The sequence below is a fragment of the Cucurbita maxima genome, unplaced genomic scaffold (assembly GCF_002738345.1).
Source record: "Cucurbita maxima cultivar Rimu unplaced genomic scaffold, Cmax_1.0 Cma_Scf00012, whole genome shotgun sequence".
In the NCBI taxonomy this organism is placed as follows: domain Eukaryota; kingdom Viridiplantae; phylum Streptophyta; class Magnoliopsida; order Cucurbitales; family Cucurbitaceae; genus Cucurbita; species Cucurbita maxima.
In genome coordinates, this window is record NW_019272028.1 from 2,482,615 (window position 1) to 2,495,675 (window position 13,061).

General features: G+C 37.4%; 3 protein-coding genes across 4 annotated transcripts; all 3 read left to right on the forward strand.

Moving 5' to 3' along the window:
* The first annotated feature begins 362 nt into the window (after nucleotides 1-362).
* On the forward strand, nucleotides 363-5,740 carry LOC111487222 (cyclin-dependent kinase C-1-like). Of its 2 annotated transcripts, none has more exons than XM_023134548.1 (13): nucleotides 363-772; nucleotides 881-1,030; nucleotides 1,964-2,045; nucleotides 2,342-2,432; nucleotides 2,522-2,551; nucleotides 2,719-2,828; nucleotides 2,920-2,992; nucleotides 3,082-3,202; nucleotides 3,383-3,500; nucleotides 4,226-4,365; nucleotides 4,461-4,518; nucleotides 4,797-4,867; nucleotides 4,944-5,740. In XM_023134548.1, exons 2-13 carry the CDS (start codon nucleotides 921-923, stop codon nucleotides 5,494-5,496), a joined length of 1,557 nt encoding a protein of 518 aa, XP_022990316.1. In that variant the 5' UTR covers nucleotides 363-772; nucleotides 881-920; the 3' UTR covers nucleotides 5,497-5,740. The 2 variants fall into 2 exon arrangements, with proteins under 2 accessions (XP_022990316.1, XP_022990315.1); XM_023134547.1 differs by having other exon boundaries at nucleotides 630-772; nucleotides 878-1,030.
* Nucleotides 5,741-6,630: 890 nt separating this feature from the next.
* On the forward strand, nucleotides 6,631-9,407 carry LOC111487311 (uncharacterized RNA-binding protein C1827.05c-like). The gene is made up of 8 exons (XM_023134689.1): nucleotides 6,631-6,848; nucleotides 6,983-7,097; nucleotides 7,191-7,246; nucleotides 7,710-7,757; nucleotides 7,848-7,945; nucleotides 8,080-8,149; nucleotides 8,232-8,342; nucleotides 9,111-9,407. Exons 1-8 carry the CDS (start codon nucleotides 6,759-6,761, stop codon nucleotides 9,159-9,161), a joined length of 639 nt encoding a protein of 212 aa, XP_022990457.1. The 5' UTR covers nucleotides 6,631-6,758; the 3' UTR covers nucleotides 9,162-9,407.
* Nucleotides 9,408-11,299: 1,892 nt separating this feature from the next.
* LOC111487266 (cytochrome P450 77A3-like) lies at nucleotides 11,300-12,962 on the forward strand. Its single transcript, XM_023134629.1, has one exon. It carries the CDS (start codon nucleotides 11,404-11,406, stop codon nucleotides 12,937-12,939), a length of 1,536 nt encoding a protein of 511 aa, XP_022990397.1. The 5' UTR covers nucleotides 11,300-11,403; the 3' UTR covers nucleotides 12,940-12,962.
* Nucleotides 12,963-13,061: the final 99 nt, after the last annotated feature.

Here is a 13,061-nt window from a genome sequence, read left to right on the forward strand (position 1 = left end):
TGGTCGGTTTCCTAATTTTAATCTGTATATTTTCAATAAATCGTATTTATAATTAATTATTATTATTTTGTTTAAATTACCCATTTTAAAAAAACATATTTTTTACTCGAATGGAAATTATTATTATTATTTAATTACTTTCGTAAAAATTAATTTTAAATGACCAATTTTAAAAATTATTGGAAGTATATTTTCACCGGAAGGTTATCTCAAATTCTTCACCGATCGGTTCGGCAAATCGATTCGACGGTTCATTTATGAGTTTGGAACCCGGTTCAAGACAAAGTCAAAGACAAACCTCTCAAAACGCATCGTTTAATCTCATCCGTAGGAAAACCGGAAATCCCAAGTCTTCGACCAATCCGTTGCCGCGTCTCTCTGATTCCGCCGCCCCCAACTCCACCACTTCTCTCTCCGACTCCGATTTCTTCCTCTTTCAGCTCAGTTTTCTCCAAGCCGAAATCTCCGATTCTTTCTCCGATCTCCGCTGCACCGTCACGCCACCTCTGATTGCTTACTTGTCTCCCATCTCCTTCTCTGTCGCTGCCGTCGCCTTCGCCTTCGCGCCTCCATATCTCCCGCTCTGCTGCAACCTCACACCGTCATCCCAAGAGTTCCCAACAGAGCGCGAATCTTTGGTTCCAAGGCTGCCGTAGGGCTTGACTCTCCTCACTCATCTACATTCTGCTGCGTACGGAATTGGTTCATATTATCTCTAATCTTGTAGCTCTCCGGCTACTCCTCTCACTCGTAACCCTAATTCCCAATTCAGGTGATTTCTCTTTTCTTTTCTTCATAAAATTTTGCTTGAAGTTCTCCTCTTTAAATTTGTCGGTCTTTATGTTACATTCGGATGGCTGATTATTCGATCCCGCAGTAGTGTCTTCAGGGAAAGGAGATTACGCGTGCAAGGGAAGGCTATGGCTTTAACAGCCCCAGGGCAGCTCAATGTTAACGAGTCCCCTTCGTGGGGATCTAGAGGTGTCGACTGCTTCGAAAAACTGGAGCAGATTGGTGAAGGCACTTATGGGTCTGCTATTCATGCCTATACCTTTCCCTGCCTTATTTTAATTATCTGCTGCGGTAGTTATTGTTTGTTGGGAATCGTTCTTTGCTGTTAATTTCGCTGTTGTCCTCCCTCGTTATTCGATAACATATTGCTGTATCGTGTTTTCAATGAAAAATAGATGAATTTATTGATACATTCCTCTATGCTTAACGTGGATGGGGATTTATGGGGAATCCGTGTGTACCAGAATTTGAGTTATCAAATGAAAATGAAATCGAGCTCGAGCTTATAGCATCTGTTTTTCTTGGAGTCCCATGTCAATTTTTCTGCTTTCCACATTAACTGCATTTTCAATGAATTATTGCTTGATTGAAGTAGACGAGAAGAATGCTCATCCGGGAAAGATACTGTTGTGTCATTTGAACTAAAATACTTCACATCATTCTGTTTATGTATTCTGGTGTCTTATTAACATCTATTTCTTAGATGAAAAACTATAAAATGTTAAGATACTAATAGATGTGTAATGGAAATGAACTGATAACGTTAAGGAGCACCTCTACTGAGCACTGAAAGCATGGTCAAACTAATTAAAAGAAAAGTAGTTTCTTTCCATCGATGAGCTGAGATCACATGGACAACCAAAAACCAGTGGTAATGATGTTACTTATGGTCCCCTATTCATGCCCACTTCGATTATTATTTTAGGCTTAGCTCATGTTCATGGAGTACTGCAATTTTCACTAAGGTAGACTCCTCACTTTTGATATGATTTATATGCATGTTTCTGACTGTAGTGTTCATGGTTATATGGGAACTTCCCTTTGAATAAATTATTTTAATCACTTTGCTGCTCAAGGTTGATGATATTTTATTTCTCTTTGGTTGTTGAATGTCCATTTTGTCGCTATAATGTATGGAGTAATTTGTACCTACGTGCTTTTGTGCTTGCAGTCAAGTTTACATGGCCAGAGAATTGAGAACAGGTGAAATAGTTGCACTCAAGAAAATACGAATGGATAATGAGAGGGAGGGGGTATGTTTCTCTTTCACTAAGATCTTTTCACCATCTGGCTTACTTCGGTAGTTTATATTTGTTTGTAAGATTGTAGTTTACTCTGCCATTATATGAGAAGACCAGAGTTTCCAGTGCTGGTTATAGACTTGAAATTTCAAAAGTTTGTATGATAGCTTACATTTAAGTTGGATTCTTAATATGCTCTGTTACAGTACAACGCTACTCACCATGGAAAATAAACCGTTGGTTTTATACCTCTATTTAAGCTTGAAGCTTGTTCTGTGATTTAACATTCAATTCGTTTGTCCATGTAGTTCCCTATTACTGCCATTCGAGAAATCAAAATTCTAAAGAAGCTCCACCATGAAAATGTAATCAAATTGAAAGAGATTGTGACATCTCCAGGTATGTTTTTAACATTACATTTTCTTTGTTGTGACTGTTGTTTTTGCCCCATTTTCTACAATTTTGTAAGTCCCGGTATGTTTGTGCAGGTCCTGAGAAGGATGAACAAGGGAAGCCAGGCATATTCTCTGTCTTCATTTGCAGCATTAGCCTTCAATGGCTTATATTTGTTCTTTTCATTTGTGTAGAATTTAGTTGCATTGGTGCAAGCTTTCCTTTTTTTAAATTGTAGTATAGAATGCATGGAATGAGTTTTTCTTATTGGATGGATCGCCTAGATGTGCAGATGGTAACAAGTACAAGGGTGGCATCTACATGGTTTTCGAGTACATGGACCATGATTTGACAGGTCTTGCTGATCGTCCAGGGATGAGGTTTTCAGTTCCCCAAATCAAGGTATTTACTAAAAAAGGATGTTATGCCCTTTTTATTGTTCAATAGCTCTTTTGGTGTATGAGAATTGTGGTGGCATCTCTTTTCGAGACAGTGCTACATGAGGCAGCTTCTCACAGGACTTCACTATTGTCATGTAAATCAAGTACTGCATAGGGATATAAAAGGTAACTAAAAAGTAATTATTCATGTGTATCCCTTCTTTCTTATTCCTTTTTTTGCTGCATAGTTTATTGTTTTAATGTTTGTGCTGCAGGCTCAAATCTGCTTATTGACAATGAAGGAAATCTGAAGCTTGCAGATTTTGGGCTTGCCCGATCATTTTCTAATGATATCAATGCAAATCTAACAAATCGTGTCATTACCTTATGGTATAGGTATATTGCTCTGCCAATCAAGAACGTTAGAATTTAGTTTGCATAAAATTTCTTGTTGTGTCGTTTACAGTTCTCCAGATTTTTTCGTATGTATGTGACTCTTCATTCAATTACTAGAAGTGTGAACTGAAAATAAAAGGATCTTGATTGCTCATAGCTTTGATCATCATCAATTTACAGACCTCCTGAATTGCTTCTTGGATCAACAAAATATGGTCCAGCTGTAGACATGTGGTCTGTTGGTTGTATTTTTGCAGAGCTTCTACATGGGAAGCCAATATTCCCTGGCAAGGACGAGGTAGGGGCTTTTCTGTGTAACTTTTATGCTTAGCTAAGAAATGTGATGCAACATTGTTTTAAGATGCTAAATTTTATGGTTTAGGTAAATAATCAGCTCTATTATATATATACCAGGTTCAAACAGTCATATTGCAGTCGCTTGTCATGACTTATCCTTCTATATTGGGCAATAGTAATCTTCAATTGACCAGATTTGCAATCTTTTTTATTTTAATTTTTAATTTTAATGTATCTATGGTCCTCTGTTTTCATTAATTTATGTGGTGCCTGAATCATACGCCTTATTTGTAATTTCCTAATAAATTTGTAAGTTCCTCATGATTAAATTCCTGAATGCTGAACTCTGCGGCTCAAAAAGAAGATGAAGAAGCATTTTCATCCTCCGTGACTGAAATTCAATCACGTAGATGCCCGAATGGATACGTTACTACCACTTCAAGGGTGGATGATTAGATCTCTACTCTACAATTGTTGAACTAGAAAAAATTATTTAGTATGCATCAAGTAATTTTTAATTAGATCAGAGATATCAGATAAAGTTAATCATTTATGACTTTTTTTTTTTTTTTTTTTTTCAAAATTAATTTGTTTCTTGATTTTATGTTTGTTGAACATGAGCATTAAGTTGTGAGAACTTTGTGCGTTGCAACTATTCTCTGCTGCCCTTTTTACTGTGAGTTTATTTAAACGGGCATCCTTTAAGCTTTTTGTTAACTATTGTAGCCGGAACAATTAAATAAGATCTTTGAGCTATGTGGCGCTCCGGATGAAGTCAATTGGCCCGGGGTTTCTAAAATCCCATGGTACAACAATTTCAAGCCCACAAGGCCGATGAAGAGACGTCTTAGAGAAGTTTTCAGGCAGTAAGTTAAACTAGTGCTTTACCTTTTCTTACTGCACTGTAGTTCGTATCCACAATCTAATAAGCCTTTTACGGTGATATTTTCGCCTTTCGTAGTTTTGACCGTCATGCTTTAGAGCTGTTGGAGAAGATGCTCACTCTTGATCCTTCTCAGGTATTCACTTAGATCTATCCATTATTTTTTTCTAGATATTGACCACCTTCATTTCAATATAATTTTAGGGTAAATCATAAATGCAAAACTTGCTATTACAATTTAGCATGATGTCTTGCACCGTCCCGATGGTCACATGCTTGGGCTTTGGGGGTGTAGGGTGGGATCAGCTTGGCAACTGCTGCCAGTAGGGATGTTTACTGGGACGGGAATGGGGAGTATTTTTTTTCTTAATTTGCTTTTGGACTCTTAACACTTCTTTTTCACTATAAATATAGAGGATATCTGCTAAGGATGCTCTAGATGCGGAGTATTTTTGGACAGACCCATTGCCTTGTGACCCTAAGAGGTAAACATTTATTTAATTTCGCATCATTTCCATTGAATTTGCAATGTATTTCTAAGAATCTTCCATTCGTATCCAGTTTGCCAAAGTACGAATCATCACACGAGTTCCAGACTAAGAAGAAGCGTCAGCAGCAACGACAACATGAAGAAACTGCAAAGAGACAGAAGTTGCAACACCAGCAGCATTCACGCCTCCCACCTATACAGCAGTCGGGACAAGCTCATGCACAGATGCGACCAGTACCTAACCAACCCCTTCATGGTTCTCAACCCTCCGTTGCTGCAGGGCCTAGCCATCATTTTGGTGGGAAGCCTCGTGGACCCCCAGGTCCTGGTAGGTATCCCTCTGGTGGAAATCCTCCTTCTGGATACAACCACCCAAGTCGTAGTGGTCAAAGCGGGGGTTCTTATGGCAATGCACAATACGCTCAAGGACGAGGTGCACCATATGGTTCTGGTAATATGTCTGGTGCTGGTCCTCGTGGCGGAGCTGGAGGTGGTGGTGGTGGTTATGGCGCGGGAGCTCCAAATTACCCACAGAATGGTCCATATGCTGGTAGTTCTGGTACTGGGCGTGGCTCCAATGCAATGGGCGGAAACCGAAACCAACAATATGGATGGCAACAATGACGAAATACGATCGTAACGCTCATTTTCAGAGTAAGCTTTAGAAGAGATTGTTATAGTAATACATAGTAGGTTATATTAGGAGTATTATAAATGGGTGTGCTATGCTGTTGACTTGAGCTAGGTGATTTATGTGCAAAGCAAGAATGAGCTATCATCCTATCCCACTTGTCTGTCTGCTGTAATCGTTCCCAACTTAACTGATCTATCAGGAATGAAGCACTTTGCATCTTCAAAGTTCTTGAAATTTGATGATCTATTGAATTTCAACACTATAAACAAGAACAGCCTGGTGAATTATCTCCTCAAATGGGCATGAGTTTTAATTACACAGGCATATTCATATTCAGATCCTCTTTAACCTTTCTTGTATACCATGTTACACGCCATCAACGATAATTCGACTCCTTGAGATTGTGCAACGACTTGGTGGTGGTTTTCTGTTGTCACAATGATGAGTGTAATCGTTTATGCTAGAATTGAACTTTGACTTGGTTGCGCTACTCTTTTGAGCTCGAGGTCATTTCATCAAACTGTGTATTGGCCTATTTATGAAGGGTTTCTAAGGAGTTGTTTTATTAGTATGATTGTCTTTAGTACTAAAAGAAACTATGCAATTGAAAAATCGCCCGTTTCAAAAGATAGAGATAATCAAAGTTTAGGTTTTTCCTCTTCCTCATCCAATTCTGGACTGCTTTCCCATCTTAATATCAAGGAAGCCATCCATCCCTGAATGTTGCCGGGTACTATTTACTTCCCTCCATTCTTGTAATTGTCACTTGTAATGTGCATCCCTTTGTGTGGGAGTGAAAAAATGAGATTTCTGAGAGCAACTCCCAAGTTTTAGACTTAGGAGTCAACTTTCTCGAATGAGCATTCCATACACGGAGTCAACTTTCTCGAATGAGCATTCCATACCCTAATGCACGTTTATTGCATATCAATTCGTAAAAGCCACTAAATAAATTGTCAAATGATTGAAAGAAAAAAATAACAAAATGGTGTTTGTTTAAACTATTGAGTCAAAGGGTTCAAAAATACTTTATTTTTCAGAAGGGGCATTTTGTGCAAATAAAAAAATATGAAGGGGCTAAATTGTCAATTTCCCAAATTTCGCCTGACCTAAACCCTAATGCACGTTTATTGTTTCAATCGTAAGCTCTGAGACATTGTTCACTTTCCGCTTACAATTTGCTGTGTCTGCACCGATAAGTTCGTGGCAGTTTAGGGAATTCTAGGGTTTGATTCCCTTTTGCTTGAATTCAATGGGGGCTAAGGCGAAGAAAGCTATGAAGAAGAAACTCAGTAAGGCTACTTCTCTGATATCCAACCAGACGGAATCTGCCGATTTCTTGGTATGTATGTTCGTCGTACTGTTCATCAATCCATTCGACTCGGATTTGGTTATTCCATCCCTTAATCTCTCTAGGGTTTCATGCACTTATCCATCTCTCTTGCCTCTGATTTTCTCATTCTCTCTGTTTTTAAGCCATTGGAGGGTGGTCCTGGGCGTAAGTTACCGGCCCAAAAGCCATTGGAAAGTACTGCTACTGTTCTTTACATTGCTCGCATACCCCATGGTTTCTTCGAGAAGGAGATGGAAGGTTTGGCCGCTCACATTTTACATTCAACGAATGAAGTTTGAGTATTGTTATCTTGTCTGCTACGTATGTCTTAACCCCTATAGTTTTTTGCAGGGTTTTTCGGACAGTTTGGGAAAGTCAAAAGATTAAGAATTGCACGGAATAAAAAAGTAAGTCTCTTATCTGCAAAAGGTTTTTCCAGAAAGAAAATATGTTCCTGGGAGAGTATTGCATTACAATAATCACTAGATTCTGTGCTTTGTGGCGGGTTTGGATTGGGCTAAACAATAGGATTTTTAGAGATGTGGAGTAGTCTTCATTGAGTTTGAGAGGTAGTTAGGTTTAATGCTTCTTTGTAGACATTGCTCACTAGGCCTTATTGTAATTATAGTCTTGGTTTGATTTTGTTTGATTGGAATCCCTTTTTGTAGCTGTTTTGGGACGTTTGTTGGGCTTAGTTTTTTGTTTGCCCTTATACATTCCTTTATCTTTCTCAATGAAAGTTCGACTTCGTTTAAAAAAAAACACCAGATTTTACTGATAATTATAACTTCTTGACTTAATTTAACGTTCTTTTAAAGTATCTTCATCTTTGTTTTAATCTATTATGATATATACTTTTTCTGTATGCAGACTGGGAAATCGAAGCATTTTGGCTACATTGAGTTCGATTCTCCAGAGGTGCTATTATCTATTTTGGGACGTTTGTGCAGATTGTTTTCTTAGTTTTAGTTTTTCATATTATCCTAAATTTGGATTTTGTGAGCACAGGTGGCAAAAATTGTAGCTGATTCTATGCATAACTATTTGTTGTACGAACACATTCTGAAAGTTCATCTAATTGCTCCCGAACATGTTCATCCTAAACTGTAAGTAATCGATTGCATTTCTGCTGCTAGAATTTTCTTCCACCCATGTGTTGACAGACATGGTTGTTGAATATTTCAACCGATATTGTTTATTTTTCGCTCAAGTGTTATCATGACATATGACATATTTACAGATGGAAAGGTTTTAACTATCGCCACATTCCCTTAAACTGGTCTGAACTTGAACGTAAAAGGCATAACAAGGTATCAACTATCAAGTTTGGAGAATTATCTTGTAGACAATAAACAAACATATTTTTTTTACATATTTTTGGATAATTTTCAGGAAAGGACATTGGGTGAGCACAGGAAGTTGGTGGAGAGGATCTTGAAGCGGAATCAGGCTAGACAGAAGAGGATAAGAGCTGCTAGGATTGATTACGAGTGCCCAGAAATTGTAAGCATTTTCTTTTTCCTGAAGATTATTAATATTGGTATTGATATTTAGCCCATTCCTCAGTTTTATTGGCTGATTGCTGCTTTGTGATTGAACAAATCCCATGCCATAAGAAACTTGGGTGCTTTTGCTGTGTTTTTCTTTTTTTTTAAAAAAAAAAAAATGAATGAGAAAAAGGGGTTTTAGAAAAGGGCAGTCCAAAAAGGAGCTAAACAAAACTAAACCTGAAAAAGAAACGATGGCTCCAATCCAAAAGAATATGGCTTAGAGGATGATTCTAACGAACTTGGGAGCGCACACCCAAAAGAGACATTGAATGAACCTACCAAGTGTGTACGTCTCTCAGGAGCTCACATTGGTATTGTACAGCCTCTGTGAGCCACTTCACTTGTTCATGGTTTCCATACGGTTAGCCGCTGTGAGCACCTCACTTTTCATGATCTCCATGTGAAAAATGGTCTTATATAGACAATTTAAGGATATGATATTTAGGTAATCCTCTTTATCAATTCGTATATTGTCTGTAGATGAAGTGATGTTTAGTTTTATCAGAGTGCACTGCCAAACCTGTTTTAGCTCATGTGCTTGTGCATGCCTTGTTAGAACTTAGCAACATACGATGCCTCGTCCCCCTTCTCATTGGATCCGATTGGTCACACCAAAACGTTTCTTGATTTGAGATTCAATGTCCCGAAATACTGCAGGAAGGGAAGGGGCTTCTTCCCTCCACCTCCATTTGTTTTTCTGCTGAATTTGAAAATTTTGCAGGTGGGTAGCGTCCAACCAACTCCCAAGAAGATCAAGTTTGATGAAGATTAGAACGAGCGTGGAGTTCATTAAAGCTATAATAGTGTCATAATAGAGAGGAAGGATGGAAGAATGATGAGCCAGCCATTGCATCTTTCCAATTTCTTATATGCTCTGGGAGGTAACCTTCTTGAATCTCCAAATTTTGATCTTTGATGAAATTTTGTGTTGAACCCTTTTGTTTCTAAGAAACAGGAACTGGAATAGTATATTGTATGATGCCTATAAATGATAATCTTTAAAGTAGTTTAGCCATTATGACTTGACTAATTCAAAGTACTTGCCATGCCATTATGAACCCTACGGTTTCATATGATAACCTTTTAGTTTTTGAAAATTATGTTCATATATAAATTGAAATAGAAATTTAAGAAAAATAAATGGGCCATGATTGAGTTAAATGCAAAGTGGGTTCATAAAATTAGTCACAGTATTTGAAGCAATAAAGTAAGTGGTGGTTTTCTTTCTTTTTCTTCTTAATTCAACGGCAACCCTCTTCTTATAATTTGGTGACATAAACGTCAAATCCATGAAACAATTCTATTACATAATAAGATTCTTCTAAGTTTAGGTATTTTGGGTTATTTTCATGTTCGGTAATTTCTCGTGTTCGGATTCGGATTAGGCGATGTTTGTTTGGTTTGATCCTTGGTTTTCTAGTGATGCTGTTCAACAAGATAAGAGTACTATTAGCTGGTGGTGGTCGTGGTTTATGATCAAATAATATGATTTCTTGTCGTTCTAGTATTTTTCTCGTTGCTTCTTTCACTTCTTTTCGGACCTCTAGTTTTTTAGACTTCTATATATATATATTATCTGTACAAAAAAAAATTAGGGATTAGGGGATAAATATGTTAAAAATATCAAATAGTAATGGGGTTTCTAGAGTGTCGTTTTTAAATGAATGGAGTATTTAATTTTACACAACTTCCCCCCCCAACCAACCAACCCTTAAATCAACACTTTCCGCCCTTTGTACTCTTTCAATTTAATTATTCCACTTTCATGTCAATTTTAACATCCACCCAACCTCACTTTCGTCATCCTAATATATTTAAATACATATATATTATTTTTGTTTTATTTCATTATTTATTCTTTTAACCACTTTATAAAATATTTCAAAATAAATAAATAGATATTTTATATATATATATATATACACACTAGAAATTGACTTTCTGCAATGATATGATATTATCCACTTTGAGTATTATAAGCTCTTATGATTTTGCTTTAGATTTTCCCAAAAGAATTCATGCCAACGTGCAAAAGATATATCAATGGAAATGTGTTTCTTTACTTATAAACTCATTCTTTAAATTAGTCAGTGAGACTCACTTTCAGCACTCTTCTAACAATGTATATATATCCGTTAATAGGAGATTAGGTTAAAAAGGTGAACTTTAATCATGGGCATATAACAAAGTGCTCTCAATTCACACGTTGCATTCCTCCTTTATCCTTGCATTGCTTTTAAAATATTAAATGCGCAAGTCAACTAATTTTTTTTTCACTTATATATTATGTTTATATCTTTAAATTTCTACTAAAAAAAATCGATTATTTTTATAAAAAAAATTACTTAAAAATATTTGTGAAGTTTAAAAATAGTATTAAACATATTTAATATTGATAAATTAATTTTTTTAAAAAAGTTATTAGTATTAATATATACTATTCATTTTCAATTTTAAGGTATTAACCATAAAAAATTTAAAATTTTTTCATAAAAATTTTAAGAATATCCATATTTTTATTCTTTTTTCAAAGTCCATGAATATTTTTGAAATGTGTAAATATAATTTTTATAATTAAAAAACTATTCAAAAACATCTCAGAAATTTTTTCAAAAAGTTTATAGATATTTTTAAAAAATTTTAAAGATTTGGAAGTTAAGGGTATTTTCTAAAATACTTCTGAAAAATTTAGAGTTTTTTTTTTAGATTCTTTAGAAAATTTATAAGTATTTCTAAAATAAAATATTAATGGTTTATATATATATATATATATATATATTCTTTTCTTTTAGGTTAATAATAATTTTATTTTTAAAAAAAAAAAAACTAAAAGTAATATCAAACTTTTAAAATAAAAATACAAATACTTTAAAAAAAAAATGGAAGACAATAATTAATAATAAGAAAAATACCAAGAGTTGTGGGTTACCTTTATAAATTTCCCTCTAAAATTGCTTCTTCTATCCTACTCCTTCTTCTCCCTCTGTCGTAAACTTCCTTCGCCAAACTCAACAATGGCGTCGTCCTCTTTCTCCGATCACTACCTCCAACTTTTCTTCTCACTTATGGCCTTAGCACTCTCTGTACTCATCTTCTTTCTCATCCAAAAACGTATTTCCAAGAAACGGCTCAACCTCCCGCCGGGACCCCGCGGATGGCCGGTCGTTGGAAACCTCTTCCAGGTCGCTCGCACCGGCAAGCATTTCTTCGAATACATCGAAGACTTTCGCCTGATTTACGGCCCAATCTTCACTCTCCAGTTGGGCTCTCGCACCATGATCATCTTGTCCGGCGCCGACCTCATCCATGAAGCCCTAATCAAGCGCGGCCCTGCCTTCGCCAGCCGTCCCGCCGAGAATCCAACCCGAATCGTCTTCAGCTGCAATAAATTCTCTGTCAATGCCGCCGTCTACGGCTCCCTCTGGCGCTCCCTCCGCCGAAACATGGTCGAGAACATGCTCTCTTCCAGCAGCTTGAAGGAATTTCACGACGTTAGAAAAAACGCCATTGATAATCTCGTTGAACGCATCCGAGCCGACGCCGCCGCCAATGGTGGTGCTGTTTGGGTGTTGAAGAATGCTAGATTCGCTGTGTTCTGTATTCTCTTGGCGATGTGCTTTGGATTAGAAATGGACGAGGAATCGGTTGAGAAAATGGATCAAGTTCTTAAAACCGTTTTGATCACTGTCGATCCGAGAATCGACGATTTTCTCCCGATTTTGAGGCCGTTCTTCTCCAAGCAGAGGAAACGCGCCATGGAAGTGAGAAAAGAGCAAATCGAATTTGTCGTACAGTTCATCAATCGAAGGAAAAAAGCACTTCAAAATCCAGGATCAGACATTTACGCGACTTCATTTTCATACCTCGATACGCTCTTCGATCTCAAGGTCGACGGCCGGGAATCGTCCCCAACAGACGCCGAATTAGTCACTCTCTGCTCCGAATTCCTCAACGGCGGCACAGACACGACGGCCGCCGCAATCGAATGGGGAATCGCAGAGCTAATCACAAACCCTAACATCCAGAACAAACTACACGCAGAAATCAAGAAAACAGTAGGCGACAGAAAAGTAGAGGAATCAGATGTGGAGAAATTGCCGTACCTTCAAGCCGTAGTGAAGGAATTGCTGAGAAAACATCCGCCGACGTACTTTACGCTGACGCATTCGGTGACCGAGGCGACAAAACTCGGCGGATACGACATTCCGGCGGAAGCGAACGTGGAGGTTTATTTGGCGGGAATCAGCAGGGATCCAGAAGTGTGGAAGAATCCGGAGAAGTTCGATCCGGAGAGATTCACGTCCGGTGAAGACGATGCGGATATGACGGGAGTGAAAGGAGTGAAGATGATTCCGTTCGGAGTGGGGAGGAGGATTTGCCCTGGATTGGGAATGGCGACGATTCACGTTCATGTGATGCTAGCGAGGTTGGTTCAGGAATTTGAATGGAGTTCATTTCCGCCGAACAGTAAAATAGATTTCACGAAGAAGTATGAGTTTACTGTGGTGTTGAAGAACTCTCTCAGAGCCATTGCCAGAAACAGAGCTTAGGGCATCCAACAAGATGAAGAAGACGAAGAAGAAGAAGAAGAAGAAGATATCTCACAATTTTAAACCTTTTAAATATTTAATTATCATTATTAGTCAAAAAAAAAAAAAAAAAAAAAAAAAAA

Bases quoted from the DNA above. Each gene is read 5' to 3' on its own strand.
- LOC111487222 (XM_023134548.1), top strand. From the start codon at position 921: ATGGCTTTAACAGCCCCAGGGCAGCTCAATGTTAACGAGTCCCCTTCG. The intron at 2,046-2,341 runs GTATGTTTCTCT...TTGTCCATGTAG, and splicing joins TGGATAATGAGAGGGAGGGG to TTCCCTATTACTGCCATTCG. The intron at 4,366-4,460 runs GTAAGTTAAACT...CGCCTTTCGTAG, and splicing joins CTTAGAGAAGTTTTCAGGCA to TTTTGACCGTCATGCTTTAG.
- LOC111487266 (XM_023134629.1), top strand. From the start codon at position 11,404: ATGGCGTCGTCCTCTTTCTCCGATCACTACCTCCAACTTTTCTTCTCA.
- LOC111487311 (XM_023134689.1), top strand. From the start codon at position 6,759: ATGGGGGCTAAGGCGAAGAAAGCTATGAAGAAGAAACTCAGTAAGGCT. The intron at 8,150-8,231 runs GTATCAACTATC...GATAATTTTCAG, and splicing joins AACGTAAAAGGCATAACAAG to GAAAGGACATTGGGTGAGCA. The intron at 8,343-9,110 runs GTAAGCATTTTC...AAAATTTTGCAG, and splicing joins ATTACGAGTGCCCAGAAATT to GTGGGTAGCGTCCAACCAAC.